Raw genomic sequence first — 14,723 nt, 5'->3', positions numbered from 1 at the left:
TATAGTAATATAGTTTCTTAAAATAAATTTTTGTCGTATTATAATTTATAAAACTTCATCCGTTTAATATTTCAGTTGCATAAAATATTTAACGGTAAATACCGAAAACTCAATTACAATGGAATGCTTAAAATAATGCTATTAAAGCAACTATAACTCATAGAATTTTATCTTTATCATTATAGTAAATAAGAGTTTACTATATACATGTAAATTTATTATCAAAATATATTCTTTTTGTGGAATCATTAAATTTTTACCGCTGTAAACATACTTAAATGTATTATACGCATTCTTGTTATTCACCTATCTTTTTTTGCAAATACAGTATGTTTCTTCATGTAACATATTATTTCCTCCATTGACAGTAATTTTGATCTCTACATGCGTTGTCAATTTTTTAGTCTTTAAATTTTGTTGCTTGTCTTATTTGGTGTTTGAGATTTCAATAATAATGAATTTCACATGCAAAGGCCTGCATACACTAAGATATCATGCATTTCAAATTCATTAAAAGTCGATTATAAGCAGACATCTTTCCAAGAAGTCTGACATTTTATTAGAAATAGACGAACCAAAGTGCATCTTCATCTCAGATCTGATCAATACCACGTTACTTGTTTCACGTGGAATTTATTCTGACCTATGGCTTAGATGTCTCTTTCACCTGTTCCACGGGTTTTGTGTCTTCAGCCAAAAGAGCATTTAAGTCTACATCTTGAAAACTTACAGAATGTTGGCTAGAACCTAAAATTATAAGCATAACACATACATTAAAAACTATAAAAAGATATTACGATTACATGATCATAATGTAAATCTGTATACCTGCATGTGCAAGGAAAAGGTCTTTCAAAAATCCTAATTCTTTTGTAAGCATCTTAATTTTTTCCTCAAGTAATTCATTCTCTGTTTTTAACTGATTTACACGTTCTAACGTTTGTTGTGTACGTAATTTACTTTTAACTCTAGAACGCTTTACAGCCTAAAAAAGTATTAGAATATTAAATAAATACATAAATGTTTTCAATATAGTTTCTAGAAAATAATTAATTGCTTTCATTTACTTGATTATTTCTGTCTCTGCGCCGTCGATAATCTTCATCATCTTCTTCTTCAGAAATTTGTCTTTTTTTCTTATTTCCAGATGTGTTATTTTCTTTATTTTTGGGTGCCATCTACAATTCATTTTAAAAGATATATTCAATTTAAAAACTTTCATGAATGCTACTTTTAAGTGTTTTAAATATATTGTTAAAGTTGTAAATAAAATATCGCGTTGTTACTTATTCAATTACTTTTTGTTAAATATTTAAGTAGTAAGCTCAAATAATATATGTATATAATGTATTTATGTACAATCATAAATCCATAACAGACAATACGTCACATCATATAAGTTAGGGTCAGTGTTTTTAGAACATATAGTCTATTTTAAACGATTAGAGTACGTAAGTACTTACTCTAAGGCAAACTCATATGACGAAAGATGTCGCGTTACGTACATGTGAAATTTTACTTACTTTTTATATTCCATACAAATAGTCTAAATTCTTGATTTCGTATCACCATAAAAGCTGCACAATTGAGACTTTTGTTACTAATAATTTATCATGCGTGTCACGGTAAAACACAGTTTCGATACGTCATGTTGATGATGCAATGCTACTTAAAAGAAGCTTACAGGCACGTAAAGGAACACAGACTGCCCTCTATCGGTACATTTCTATGCTAAATATAATAGTTTTGAAAAAATGTAACCTCCTTCATCGATTATCTTTTATTATTAAAAATTTTGCATATGTTGTGGCTGCATTTTACTTTACTTTTATAACAATTAATATATACATAGTTTTTCATCTTCCTTATTATTATTATATTTTTTCTTACTATTATTATTATTTTTCTTCTTATTATTATTATTTTCTCTTATTATTATTGTTCATTCACTCTCAGAACCACTTTCACCACTGCCACTACCGGATTCGCTATCACTGCCACTAGCTGATCGAGATCGAGATGGAGATCTCGACTTCGATCTAGATTTTGAACTTGATGGTGAACCAGACCGAGATTTAGCTGGAGATCCAGATCGAGATTTAGTTGGAGATCCAGAACGAGATTTAGCCGGTGATGCGGATCGTGACCTTGAAGGTGACTTTGATTGGGATCTTGATTTAGAAGAGTTTCTGGATTGAGGAGTACCAGATCTTGACCTGGACTTACTGTGCGACCTAGGAGACTGGGATTCAGAAGGTGAACGCGAAGCAGATCTAGACTTTGATGGTGATGCCGAACGAGATTTTGATCTAGAACGAGATTTCGAACGAGAGCGGGATTTTTTACTAGATGCTCGGGATGATGCTTTTGATGATGCTCGGGAAGATGCTCTTGACGATGCTCTAGATTCGGCTTCATTTTCAGAACCTTCTAAAATAACAATAGATCATAAAATTATTTTAAAAATATGCATAATACATAGCTAATAGAATTTTATGTAATATTAACGACCTCTATCTTCTACTTTCTCAGCTTCTTGTTGAGGTTCTTCCTCTTCCTCTTCCTCCTCCTCTTCTTCATCTTCATCTTCTTCTCCTGGTGGTTCCAACTGTTTCTCCCTATATCTTTGCATTTTGAATTCATTAGCATTAAGTGGTCGGTGTCTTACTATTAATCTTGTGTTATTTGGTTGTTGTCCAACTTTTTGACGACGTTTACTAAGTCGTACTCTCGTTTCCAATTCATTATAATACACCTACATAACACAGATAGATAATGATAAAATACATACATCTCACATAGTTAATGTAAAACATACATTTTAATGTAATTTTAATATAAAACATACCCCATCTTGTCTTATGACAAGGAAATAATTTTCCTCGTATCCTTTTGAAGCTTTACTCTTGACATTCCAATTATATTCTCTAGCCATCTTATACTCGTACTCATCATCATCTGCATAGTCAATACCAGCTGCAAAATCTCTTCTACGTTTTTCTAATGTCTCTTCTAAAGGTAAGAAGTATGCCACAAATTGTTCACCGCTTTCATCCATTACACCCCTAAAATAATAACTCTGTTATAATATTTTGTAAAATGTTATAACTCAAGTATTGGCTATAGTTTACTGTACTAATGAACTAAAAAAAAGTATGAATTTACCGAATCATAGCTTGCGACATTTCTTCAATTTGAGCTGGCACAGAACGTCCAGTTGGTGCTGGATCTGAATCAAATATAACTTGTGCGCAAGGATATTTCCATAGCTGAAAAAGATTCATTGAAAAATAATAAAAGAACTAAAATACATACTTATATCCTATAAAAGTATTTAAAATACCTTGAAATCTGGAAATACTGGCAAAATTTCTACAGGTACTACATTTGGCTTACTGTAGTGTCTTTCAATGGACTTTTTATTGTCTTCAAATGTTTTTTCTATCGCTTTTATTTGACTTTCACGATCCATATATAATGTTTCTTCCTATAAATGCAAATATAACACAATTTTATGCATGTGAGGAAAATTTTAGTACAAATAAAATATATAAATATCAAGACTCACTTTGAAATTTTTCTTAATACTATAACCAACTTTAGCTTCAACTTTATCCACAGTTTGTGGTTGAAATCTAGTTTGTTCTGTAGAAATGTATTCAGTACGTCGAAGCCAAGACACACTTCTGGCATGATGTCTAGATCTTTTAGAATCTTGTGGAGTAAGAACATCTTCTTCCAAAAGTTTTTCATCAGCAGGATCTAATTGAGCATTCACATCTCCAGCATATGTATCTTTATTTATAAGATCAATCTCTACACCTAAATCATGTTCTGTTAATACTTCATATTTATAATTACGTTCCAGTGAAGTTGGATTATATTGAATAAACCTACGAATATTAATTAATTATACATTATTTAAACTACTAGTGACATTTAAATATCTGATCTTACCGAGTGGATGCAAAAGGATATGTAATAAATTTAGGATCAAATGGTATATCAGGCAATGTATTGCAATATTTAACTCTACATATTAACTCAGATCTGAAATAAAAATAACAAAAGAGTATAAAATATCACTGTTATAAAAACCACAGGTTATAATCAAATCTCTTACCTTTTCTCTGCTGGTCTAGTCGTACGTTTGTCTCGTTCAGCTGTATTACCATTAGTTTGAATTGTAGGAGCCATATTATATTAGCAAACGACATTTAACAAATTTTAGACATTACAAAACTCCTAATTCCGAAACGAGAACTACACTTTGTGTACTAAAAACAGTTTATCCGACGCCACGTAGTTATACCTCATACTAGATAGGAAATGAGTACTTATGCCTGTATTTCTAGTTTCACAATACACGTGCTGCACCATGCGGCTAAGTGTTGAGTTTAATCGAGATCAGCACATATAAACACCTATAAAACTAGGGCTGTTTGACTGGAACTTAGTATACATAAGAACCTATGTATTTAATACATTGTTGGCCGGCAATTTTACTGAGAATTTATCTCATGTCACCGGCTATTATTTCGTAATTGGATGTGGAAGTAAAACAATATAGATAAACTTTAATAAATTTTATTTATTATTCAACTTCTACTATTTCTTTTTCGTATGATAAGCAGTGTAACAATTACCTACGTGTAATGGTACACACAACAGCTTTTGCAAATATATCTAGTTTCGTTGCATTTTCCTTTTGAAGAGCACACCTCTACACGCTCTAGTCAGATTTGTTTTTCTGCCAGTGACTATTTTTTCTATGATGTGGTCTCTTAGTTGTCCGGAACGCTAGGGGTAATGCCTCCCCCTACCGCCAAAGTCAGGGAATTGTTAAAACTGGTTGGAACAAGAGGGCGCAGGAAGGGGATGCAACGGAAGATAATTCATAAGAGGTTCCTGGAGCGCTCCTGTCATACGAGTAGGATGGTCATCGTGGAGTTTTAGTCGGTAAGAGTCCGACACTACTCTGCTGTTACCGATTATTAGCAGCAGCGGAGTGTCCATGAGGATTTCTCCACGTGCAAAAAAAAGACCTACTTCCAGTAGAAATTTTTTGTATCTTGTTTTATTTTCTGGCAGATGGGTACAGTACATTTTATATGCACTGAACAAGGTACAGTTTATCAGAAAAAATGCTAATATTTTGGACCACTTTAAAGATTTTCGTAAAATACTATTGTTCGCCAAATACTGATCTGCACGATCTACCCCTTTCATGTGCTTATTGTATTATAATATGCACGTAGGGTTAATGATATTTTGACGGCTTAATATCAGATTCACTATTTTCTGGTACAGTATCATTTTCCAAGTCACCACAATTTGATTCACAATCACTCGGACAATCAGATAAAACATCCGCATATAATTCATTGAAAGATTCTTCATTGATACGTTCCGTCATCGCTGAAATTTCTTTTACAACGAAGGACACAACTTGACGAGTCTTATAAGCGAGAGACACAACTTGAGGTATTGTTACGACACTCAACTAACTAGCAACCAGTCAGGCACAACTAATCGGTTGGTATCGTGAGCCTTGAACGTTATTAGCGTCCAAGGTGGAGGATTATAATAAATGTACAGAGCGAGGTTTAGGTCACCTTATTTATTCCACTCAATACTCTGAATACAACCGTCTTTAAGTTCACTAGGTTCCACTTAATACTCTGAATACAATTGTCATTAGTTCACTGGCTATCCTGTTAAATATAATGGTCACTGACTGAATACGATTATATGTTGATTCTTAGAATACTGGTGCAAGAGTGACTCTTGGTGATGTTGCTGTCGTAGAGGAAAGTTCGTGGTGGATGTGCCTCAAGTCTGTTCCTAACTGATCATTGGGTAAAGACGTTTGTTGGAGGATGGGCTGGCCGCCTTCATGAAGGTTCGCGCGCGGGTGACCTTACACTTGGCGGGAAAACCCGCGTTTCCGGTCTTTCTGAGATATACCATAAAATAAGGAAGTTACGTGCCTTATGGGTCTTTTTCGTGGGATCCTAAAGTACCTTGACTGTACAATAGGCCCACTGTTTATGATGGGTCCGCACTAGGGTAGCGTAGACCCTTGACGGTCGTCCTCTCCGAGGATCGCATCTGGTTCACATAAAGCGTCGCAGTAATTACCAGGCGGCCACTCCAAATCCCGAACAGGTATGCTGACCAACAATTGCATTGTATGATCTCCAACAGCGCACTGAGAAAACGACGTCGATGCGAAAACAAAGCGCATCACGAGTTTACTTGTGGCCGGTCGGCAACGTTTGGGCATGAAAACACAAGTTAACTCGTGACTGGTCAACAATGTGTTAAGCTTAAAGTTAGGGGTCTGCACTGTTTGATTGCTTACTAACATAGATAAGAACGTATTTAATTTCATGCTAGAAAACCCTATTTAATTGCACAGTTTTACGGAAAAGTTCATATCTACTATTCTATCTAAGATAAACAAGTATAAGAATGACAGTCGCGTGATGATGAAACTAATTGTAAGTTAGCTAAAAAAGAGAAATGTACTATCTACTATATTTTTGAACGATGACACATATAAAGCAGGGTTGGAAATAATACAAAGGCATGAAGGACCGGAGGGCGGTCACCTGTTCCTGCGAGCAGGTAGTGCTCCGGAAAAAGGCAGCCGATCTAGAAAGGGAACGCAGCTTTCATGGAGAAGTGGAGGACACGGGCGCCGTGGCCGATAGGTCCTAGGCGCTGGGGATAAGGGCCAGCGCCGCGGAGCTGCCACCTGTCTGATTGGGAACCCCTTTCTCAAAGTCCGGGATGGCCATCGTAGAGGTTTTAACCGGTAAAAATTAAACACTACCCTGCGTTCTCTGAGGAAAGAACCTACCTATAAAGATTCCTTCCACGTAAAAAAAAAAGGCTGAAAGTATCAAACTTTAAGAGCGCAAAACTTTTGAACCAATGGTTTTCTAGATTAGAAACCTATATATGTCGTCTCTATTTATCTCTATTTATATGAGTACTATCAAAAAGACATATATAACATTTTACAACAATAAATGACCTCATATGCAAACACCATCGTACTAAGGAAAAAGAATATGTGATTTTATACTACGATGACAAAATATTCATGCCAATACAATTAACGTACTAAATGTCATGGATTAATGTTAAATCTAAATGGTATATCGAGAAATATTAAAATTATTGCATCATTCCAGTAATCCATAATCGTTTGAAAGGGAATATTCTCTTTTCTTCGCCAAAAAAAATATAGTAAACGATTAATTTCTCTTGCTTAGGTAACTTACAATTGCTTTCATTATTACGCGATTTTATCATTCTTATGCTTGTCCATCTTGGATAGAAAAATAATCTTGGATAACCGTACAATTAAATAGGTTCTTGTAGCATGGTACTCAATAAGTTCTTGTGTATGCCAAGGTACAACCAAACAGGACAGATCCCTAATTTTATAGGTTCTTGTATATACTAGCGTCAGTTAAACTCAGCACTTGACCGCATGGTGCAGCACTAGTTCGGGAACAACCAAAAGCGTGAGCGCTCTCATTTTCTCTCTGCTCAAATTCGGAAAGCGATTCTTTTTTGATTTCAGAAATATTTAAAAAGTAGACTATTTAAATATTTATATATACGTAATATCTAACAACTATATTTATCATGTAACATAATTATGTAAATTATCATTATACATGTATTATATATATGTATTTCATTTATCATACCAGATTATTAGTTTCATTCACCAAATTTTTGAAATGCCATTTTGATTTTGGTGATTCTATAAAACATAATAAAATGCATATTTTTATGTCGAAATTATAAAAGGTACCATACATAGTATAAATTTCAGGATTTTGCTAATTTTAGTACGCAGGCGTTTATTCAACCGAAGTATTGATTTAAATGCGCAATATCATATAACGATAGTCCCATTTAGAAATGCGAACACTGCTGTTTGTAACTTGACATAGTGCTATTACGAAGAACGTATTGTTCTAGAATCTGTCACGCTGAGAGAAAAGGTGTATAACAAAAAGGAGATTAGAAAACATGGTTGGACCAAATATTTCTTTGTGACTAACCGTTCCAGAAGGTGGAACATCCTCTGTACAGGGTACATCTTTTAGGACACCTTCAGAACACGAACGTGTAAATCCGGAACTCGCAACGTTTTGCAAAGTAAGCTTTGATTAAAGTTTTTTCATATAAACCATATCGTACATGCAATAATGGAAGAATTGGAACTTTGTGGAATATAAAAAAATAATGTGATACATATTAAAGGCTTAAAAAAAAAATTAAAACTTTAAATTATATTTTTAAATTGTAATTTTTAAAATTCCAAATTTAAATTTAAGTGTTTTGATTGGAATTATACATTTTTTCATTTTATATAATGAATTGAACATTTTTAAATTTCAAATTCTATTTAATAATAAAAATTAATGTTAATTTTAGGTATATCCTGTGAGCCCTGTAACAGGGCCAGGTGCAGCGAGATCCGTATGGGAATTAAGTCCAGATCCCGACATGGTCGGGCATCTACCAAATACTCCAATTTCTAGCACTACTCATCACAGTCATGAACCACCTAAAGGCACTGAATTAAGATCTAGAAATGGCCCTGATGATAATATTTATGCCGATGAAACTGCACCAGGTCAAACTCCATCTGATGAAACAAAACAAATATTTGAACTTCTTAGAGCTGGGTATCTGCAGTACACACTATTAGTTTTATAAATATAATGTTATTTGTGCGAATAAATACAAGGATGATCAAAATAAATAAAAAGTTCTTTTAGTGAGATTGGGGCAGTCGATGAATTGGTAGAAAAAAATGGTTTAAGTGTATTAAGTGCAAGAGACGAATGGGGATATACTCCTGCCCACTGGGCTGCTCTGGATGGAAATATTGAAGTAAGCTTTTGTAAATTAATTTTATTCAAAAAGAATAAATTTCTTTTTCTTTAACTACTATATTTATTGTCATATTACAGGTAATGAGATATTTAATAGAACGAAATGGACCAGTTGATCTTTCTTGTCTTGGAACTCAAGGACCAAGACCGATACATTGGGCTTGTCGAAAAGGTCATAGTGCAATAGTTCAGCTATTGTTAAAGGTATTAAAATGAAATAAACAGTTTCATAGCTTATTATTTATTTATCTACATTTAAATTGTTTTCATTTGATTTCAGGCTGGAGTTGCTGTTAATGCAGCGGATTTTAAAGGTTTAACACCACTCATGACTGCTTGTATGTTTGGAAAATTTGCAACAGCAGCATTTTTGTTAGGATCTGGTGCACTAGGACATTTAACAGATATAAATGGAGATACTGCACTTCATTGGGCTGCATATAAAGGTCATGCAGAATTAATAAGATTACTTATGTATAGTGGAGTAGATTTGCAAAAACCAGATTACTTTGGATCCACTCCACTACACTTAGCGTGTCTTTCTAGAAATGTCAGTTGTGTAAAAATATTATGTGAAAAAAGCAAGATTGAACTAGAACCTCGTGATAAAAATGGTAAAACACCATTACAATTGGCAAAAAGTCACAGACATTCAGAAATTGTAAGAATACTACAAGCTGAACAGAAACGGCGAGCTAGATGGATTCCGCCGATTAACGAACTGTGGTTTGTAATTTCCTTTTGTAAAGTGTTTTGCAGAAAATGTTATCAATTGAGATATTTATTCTTGCTTCTCCTTTAAGGGCATTATTATTTGGTGGAGCTGGAAACAGTAAAGGTCCTATATTATTATTTATGATATCCGTCCTTTTATGGGGATATCCAATGTATTTATTAAAATGTATTCCATTAACATGGAATCTTTTACGTGGCAGTCACTATTGTTTTATTTATTGGAACATTGTTATGTGGATCTCATGGATTGTAGCAAACAGAAGAGATCCTGGTTATGTACCCCAGAATAGTGAAACCTATTATAGAGCAATTAAACAAGTATTCTATAATTCTATGATATATTATAAAATATTATATAGCCATTTTACATAAAACGATTTTTATTTTCAGATTCCATATTTTGATAAATGGAAAAAAAGAAATGTTGTATTGTCACGTTTGTGTCATAGCTGTAGGTGTTTTAGGCCTTTAAGAGCTAAGCATTGCAGAATCTGCAACAGATGTGTTACATATTTTGATCATCACTGCCCATTTATATATAACTGTGTAGGTTTGAGAAACAGGTAATGTCTAATACAATTTATATTTAATCATAGAAAATTATAATTCAATATTTTCTATAATTAATCCATTAATTATTATTACAGAATGTGGTTCTTTCTTTTTGTTATGTGTGTAGCAATAAATTGTTCATTCACTATTTATTTTGCTTGCTATTGTATGGCAATTGAAGGAATCCAATTATTATATGTATTGGGTGTACTAGAAGCATTAGTATTCTGTGGGCTTGGATGGATTTTGACATGTACTTCAGTAAATATCAAAATTTATTCTGTTTTAACATCGAATGTCATACATAGTATCTATATTTGTAACGATTTCTTTTCTTTATACAGGTCTTACATGCGTGTATGAATTTAACAACAAATGAAATGTTTAATTATAAACGGTACTCGTATTTACGAGACAAAAAAGGAAGATATTTGAATCCCTTTAGTAGAGGTCCTGTTCTCAACTTTATAGAATTCTTTTTATGTCCTCCAAATCATCAAACAAATGATCCACAAAACTACCAGATACTTTCAGAAGATATTATGTAAATAATGATAAATTGCAATTACTATATTTCAGTAATACTACACCTCTAAGAAATTGAAAATGTTATTAACTAAGCAATTAACATTGTCAACTGTCACATATGTACCTGCACATAATCTCGATGATTATTGCTTTTAATATTATAGCTTTTTACTCATGATATTAAATAAGAAATGATTCAATAAATAATTTATTAATTTATATTTATGAATTTTTTATACCTTAAACACTGCATTTTCTCTCTAAATAAAGTTTCGTCATGATTGGAATAATTTAACTAAAAATTTATTAGAGGAATCATATATAATATTATATTTTTATCCTCTTATGATCATTAGATAAAAAAGATGGGATATATTATCATGTAAATATAAATTTGATATATACAAATAATTTTGAAAATGTTATATGTATATAATTTGTACATGTGAAATGTATCTTTGGTAAAATATACTGCATTTTTGTACCTAATTAAAGTATCAGTTTTGGTTTACATAATTAAAAATTTATGTATATAATTAAAAGTATTGTGTTGAAACAGCATTAATAAAACATGCCAAGAATTAATTGTATGTATAAAAATTATAGTTTAGGATAGCTTATTATAGCTTGTTATAGCTTATAATTAGTTTTCTCTTTGACATATAAATATTTAAGCATTACCTTGCCAATATATCTTATGTTAAATTATTATAACAATTATTGAACATATATAAGACGAAATTCTTATTTTAATTCATAACAAAAATCATAATTTGATGGAGGATCGGGAATAGCAGGTGGATCTTGGGGAATATCAATTCCTTCCGTATCTAAAAGTCTTAGTTTAATGTCCATGGATAATAATGTCTCCAAATCATTTTCCGCCTCTTTACTGGTCATTCTACTACCTATAAATAAAACATGCTCTTTTTGGATTTGAAGAAATGTCAGTTAAAGGCGAGAATAACATTACAACATACCAAGTAAAGCATTAATGCCATCTGTCCAATAATCAAAAACTTGTTCATCAGGAGCAACGAAATCTAGGCTTGAGACTTCTACAGAATCTAAAATTAAAGAAAAAGCCAACTGATGCGTAGTTTTCCGTCGCTGCAAATCCTTCATATGGGGACAATCTCTACCAGTCAGTAAAGCACGAATTTCAACAACAGCTAATTTTGTAGGAAGTTCATCTATTGTTGGTACTGATTTTTCATCACAGTCACCATAATGGAATACTTTATGATTTGGTGAAAGTCGAACGTACCAGAACTTATCCTTTATTCTCTATATACATTATAATGTTCGTTAAAGCAACAAAAATATCGTTTCATTTAATATTTTATGAAATATATGACGACCAATACCTGTCCTCTAGCGCTATATTTCATAAATCTGGTGCCTTCTACTAAGAATCCTAAGCGTTGTTGTTGAATAAGTTCTAAGATTTCAGGTGTAATTTGTTCTCTGAGCTCAACTATGGGTCTTGCATGACTTTCCCACTCTTCCCTGCTAGTCCTTTCTTGTTGCCATAAATTAGTAATTGTCGAATATGTTAATTGTTGTAATTTATTTTTGAATTTATCCAATGCTGTAGGTTTACACTGAAGTGCTCTAGTAATTTGTTCTCTGACAACAGAAAATACTTTTACAAAATCTTCAGTGGTGGCTCTCATTTCTTTCCAAGTCTTATTTAAAAGGACTATGCATACACAATAGAACTCTTCAAATGGATGATCATGTGTAAAAAACATAGGATGATATGATTGTCCTTGTTCACTAGGTGCTTCTCCAATACGTAAAACCTAATCAAATCCAATGGAGAATTTAATTTATTTTAAGGGCTTATGTTAAGTTTTATGTAAGTACTTACTTCACAAAGTAATTTGACAAGCTCCACACTTGTTCTACCAAAAGGACATTCATGTTCATCTGCCCTGCAAGAGTTTTCTAAAACAACTTTAGTATAAGCTTCAGTATGATTACGTGCAAAATAAACCATACAGTCTAAAGCAAGCATGCCGGGTGGAGTTTCAGTAAAATCAAGAGCAGGATTAATATCATATTTGAAACCCAATTTTTTATAATCCTTAGCAAAAAGACCCTGTTTTCTAGCAGTAATATCTCCACCTACAGCTCCTTCAGTATCAAAAGCAATTCTTCGAAGTTCTTTAATCTTATCATGTGCATCTTGATCTTGTGGATCCATTTTTGTCATCATACGCTGTTCCCACAAACTTAACATAAGTGTTTGAAGTACATATAATTGGTGCGCCATTTCTGCACCAACCTATAATTAAATTTGATTGTATCATAAATTTATATGCATATACGGAGTACATGTAAAAAGGTCTTAATAAACGTGGATCCAAAAGCCACTAGTTTTGGAGTTACAAGATGTTAAGTGTATAAACCAATTGCTTTGTCAAATGAGTTAATACAACAAATTGAAAACTACTGTCAAGAAATAAGAGAAATGCTAGGAATCTTTTAACATATGCATGTTCCTATGAGAAGATGTGGCAAAGTGAACGTTGAAATGAATGGGAGACATATGAAACATATGCTGTAAATGTCTTACTGACAAAAACACCTTGTAACTTTAGAAACTAATGATTTTTGAACTGTTGTTTATTAAGATTTCTTTTTACTTGTTTTGATGAGTACTATATGTTCCTAAAGTATTTCCCTAACTTTTTGTACATCCTGTATAATATGAAAAAAAGAAAGATTTTATACCTGACCAGTAGATTGTATGATATTCGTCAAAAATACATTTCTAACTTGTTTAGATTGAAGAGTTGCAGCAACAGCTCTACGTTTAGATAAATCAGCCTTAAGAAATAAGGCATTTATTAGAGCTATTGCATTTTGTTGTATTTGTGGACGAGCACTTTGTAAATGCATCACTAGATTAGGAAATGTAACTTCTTTTTCAACTTGTCCATATTTTCCTGATGAATTCAATACTATATTTTCAAGAATGCTAAGTGAAGCTTCAATAATACTAGTATCTTGAATTACAGCTTGATTGTTCACATAGCTTGCTACTTTATTAATAAAAGGTGTCTCTAGTATATCCCATGAAACAATTCCATGATCCATTAGCTCCACAAATGATTGAAGTGAATATGCAAGTGCATTTCCCTTATACTTTTCGCCTTCCACCTATGTATGTTATAAATTACAATAAAGTATAAAATAATATAACTAAACTAAAGAAACAAATTTGTAATACCTGTGATATAATTAAAGCTAATCCTTGCTTGTTAATAAATTCTAATGCAAATGTCATATCTGTGCTAAGAGTGCTCAATTTTTGCAAAGCAGTAATTTTTTCTTCCATAGTCCCATTATTGAGCTTGGTTAGAATATCACAGGCTGTTTTAGAGGGGGAAAATTCCAATCTCAAAATACTACCATTTTTTACTTCATTACGATTTTTTTCTGTGATATAATTTTGATTGTTACTCTCCGAAAATTGTAATGAATATGATTCAGGATCAGAAAGACCCCACCCATTACACAATTCCTAATAAAAATAAAATATATAATTCTCATTTTACATAAGCCTTTATCTTATATACACTTAATTTTAGGCAAATTTTCTTAAAGAATATCAATAAAATACAAATAAAATACGTATACTAACAAAATTTCTATGTATGTTATATATAATAAATTATTAATTTTTAATTTGTAATTACCTGAATAATAGCAGTAAGTGGATGTTTTTGATTAAATTCAATAAGTTGTGGTACTTGTTCCGTCATCTGAACAGCGATTTTTACGATATTTGTATCTTTCTGGACCGGCATTTTTATTGTTTGTGTATACATGAAGGACCAACGAAATCAGGAACACGTTTGACGTATCTCTTGTCATAATAACGTAACGGCCATCATGATAGTTTTATACTAAATCGCAAGGCGTCTGTCGGTCTCTCTCGTTCGCCCCACCATAAATCAAATGTATGTATAT

General features: G+C 32.4%; 4 protein-coding genes and 2 long non-coding RNA genes across 9 annotated transcripts; 2 read left to right on the top strand and 4 right to left on the bottom strand.

The window, feature by feature from the left end:
* Nucleotides 1-311: 311 nt before the first annotated feature.
* On the bottom strand, nt 312-1,723 carry LOC105680278 (CCAAT/enhancer-binding protein gamma). Its single transcript, XM_012381201.3, has 4 exons — nt 1,524-1,723; nt 1,068-1,178; nt 829-985; nt 312-747 (listed from the first exon to the last, which is right to left on the bottom strand). Exons 2-4 carry the CDS (start codon nt 1,176-1,178, stop codon nt 644-646), a joined length of 372 nt encoding a protein of 123 aa, XP_012236624.1. The 5' UTR covers nt 1,524-1,723; the 3' UTR covers nt 312-643.
* Nucleotides 1,724-1,907: 184 nt separating this feature from the next.
* LOC100745244 (RNA polymerase II-associated factor 1 homolog) lies at nt 1,908-4,417 on the bottom strand. Of its 2 annotated transcripts, none has more exons than XM_003486642.4 (8): nt 4,124-4,417; nt 3,958-4,050; nt 3,569-3,893; nt 3,344-3,487; nt 3,166-3,269; nt 2,849-3,065; nt 2,512-2,755; nt 1,908-2,430 (listed from the first exon to the last, which is right to left on the bottom strand). In XM_003486642.4, the coding sequence occupies exons 1-8, from the start codon at nt 4,195-4,197 to the stop codon at nt 1,943-1,945; spliced, it is 1,689 nt and encodes a 562-aa protein (XP_003486690.1). In that variant the 5' UTR covers nt 4,198-4,417; the 3' UTR covers nt 1,908-1,942. The 2 variants fall into 2 exon arrangements, with proteins under 2 accessions (XP_003486690.1, XP_012236607.1); XM_012381184.3 differs by having other exon boundaries at nt 1,908-2,427; nt 4,124-4,394.
* Nucleotides 4,418-5,023: 606 nt separating this feature from the next.
* Nucleotides 5,024-6,232, top strand: LOC117151254. The gene is made up of 2 exons (XR_004461034.1): nt 5,024-5,484; nt 6,169-6,232. It is a non-coding gene; the product is annotated as an uncharacterized LOC117151254 (long non-coding RNA).
* A 281-nt stretch (nt 6,233-6,513) lies between these two features.
* On the bottom strand, nt 6,514-7,527 carry LOC117151256. The gene is made up of 2 exons (XR_004461037.1): nt 7,293-7,527; nt 6,514-6,848 (listed from the first exon to the last, which is right to left on the bottom strand). It is a non-coding gene; the product is annotated as an uncharacterized LOC117151256 (long non-coding RNA).
* Nucleotides 7,520-10,963, top strand: LOC100746410 (probable protein S-acyltransferase 23). Of its 3 annotated transcripts, none has more exons than XM_024365147.2 (10): nt 7,520-7,538; nt 8,005-8,184; nt 8,464-8,717; nt 8,802-8,925; nt 9,006-9,131; nt 9,208-9,653; nt 9,731-9,980; nt 10,053-10,225; nt 10,310-10,475; nt 10,559-10,963. In XM_024365147.2, exons 3-10 carry the CDS (start codon nt 8,536-8,538, stop codon nt 10,760-10,762), a joined length of 1,671 nt encoding a protein of 556 aa, XP_024220915.1. In that variant the 5' UTR covers nt 7,520-7,538; nt 8,005-8,184; nt 8,464-8,535; the 3' UTR covers nt 10,763-10,963. The 3 variants fall into 3 exon arrangements, with proteins under 3 accessions (XP_024220915.1, XP_024220916.1, XP_024220919.1); XM_024365148.2 differs by lacking the exon at nt 7,520-7,538 and adding an exon at nt 7,593-7,610; XM_024365151.2 differs by lacking the exon at nt 7,520-7,538 and having other exon boundaries at nt 7,890-8,184; nt 8,811-8,925.
* LOC100744008 (engulfment and cell motility protein 1) lies at nt 10,705-14,581 on the bottom strand. Its single transcript, XM_003486632.4, has 7 exons — nt 14,450-14,581; nt 13,981-14,274; nt 13,482-13,910; nt 12,616-13,032; nt 12,110-12,547; nt 11,723-12,029; nt 10,705-11,650 (listed from the first exon to the last, which is right to left on the bottom strand). Exons 1-7 carry the CDS (start codon nt 14,579-14,581, stop codon nt 11,487-11,489), a joined length of 2,181 nt encoding a protein of 726 aa, XP_003486680.1. The 3' UTR covers nt 10,705-11,486.
* Between the last annotated feature and the right edge of the window lie 142 nt (nt 14,582-14,723).

This window comes from Bombus impatiens, unplaced genomic scaffold, assembly GCF_000188095.3.
Source record: "Bombus impatiens unplaced genomic scaffold, BIMP_2.2 scf_0129, whole genome shotgun sequence".
In the NCBI taxonomy this organism is placed as follows: domain Eukaryota; kingdom Metazoa; phylum Arthropoda; class Insecta; order Hymenoptera; family Apidae; genus Bombus; species Bombus impatiens.
Note: the sequence above shows the minus strand (reverse complement) of the source record. Positions and strands in the feature narration are given on the sequence as shown.

Coding starts and splice junctions, on each gene's coding strand:
- LOC105680278 (XM_012381201.3), bottom strand. CDS start 1,178: ATGGCACCCAAAAATAAAGAAAATAACACATCTGGAAATAAGAAAAAA. Junction 986..1,067: donor GCAGAGACAGAAATAATCAA/GTAAATGAAAGC, acceptor ATACTTTTTTAG/GCTGTAAAGCGTTCTAGAGT. Junction 748..828: donor CCTTTTCCTTGCACATGCAG/GTATACAGATTT, acceptor TTATAATTTTAG/GTTCTAGCCAACATTCTGTA.
- LOC100745244 (XM_003486642.4), bottom strand. CDS start 4,197: ATGGCTCCTACAATTCAAACTAATGGTAATACAGCTGAACGAGACAAA. Junction 4,051..4,123: donor ACTAGACCAGCAGAGAAAAG/GTAAGAGATTTG, acceptor TTTTTATTTCAG/ATCTGAGTTAATATGTAGAG. Junction 3,270..3,343: donor CAGTATTTCCAGATTTCAAG/GTATTTTAAATA, acceptor AATCTTTTTCAG/CTATGGAAATATCCTTGCGC.
- LOC100746410 (XM_024365147.2), top strand. CDS start 8,536: ATGGTCGGGCATCTACCAAATACTCCAATTTCTAGCACTACTCATCAC. Junction 9,132..9,207: donor TAGTTCAGCTATTGTTAAAG/GTATTAAAATGA, acceptor ATTTGATTTCAG/GCTGGAGTTGCTGTTAATGC. Junction 9,654..9,730: donor CCGCCGATTAACGAACTGTG/GTTTGTAATTTC, acceptor TTCTCCTTTAAG/GGCATTATTATTTGGTGGAG.
- LOC100744008 (XM_003486632.4), bottom strand. CDS start 14,581: ATGTATACACAAACAATAAAAATGCCGGTCCAGAAAGATACAAATATC. Junction 13,911..13,980: donor TAGCTTTAATTATATCACAG/GTATTACAAATT, acceptor TAACATACATAG/GTGGAAGGCGAAAAGTATAA. Junction 13,033..13,481: donor TCATACAATCTACTGGTCAG/GTATAAAATCTT, acceptor ATTTAATTATAG/GTTGGTGCAGAAATGGCGCA.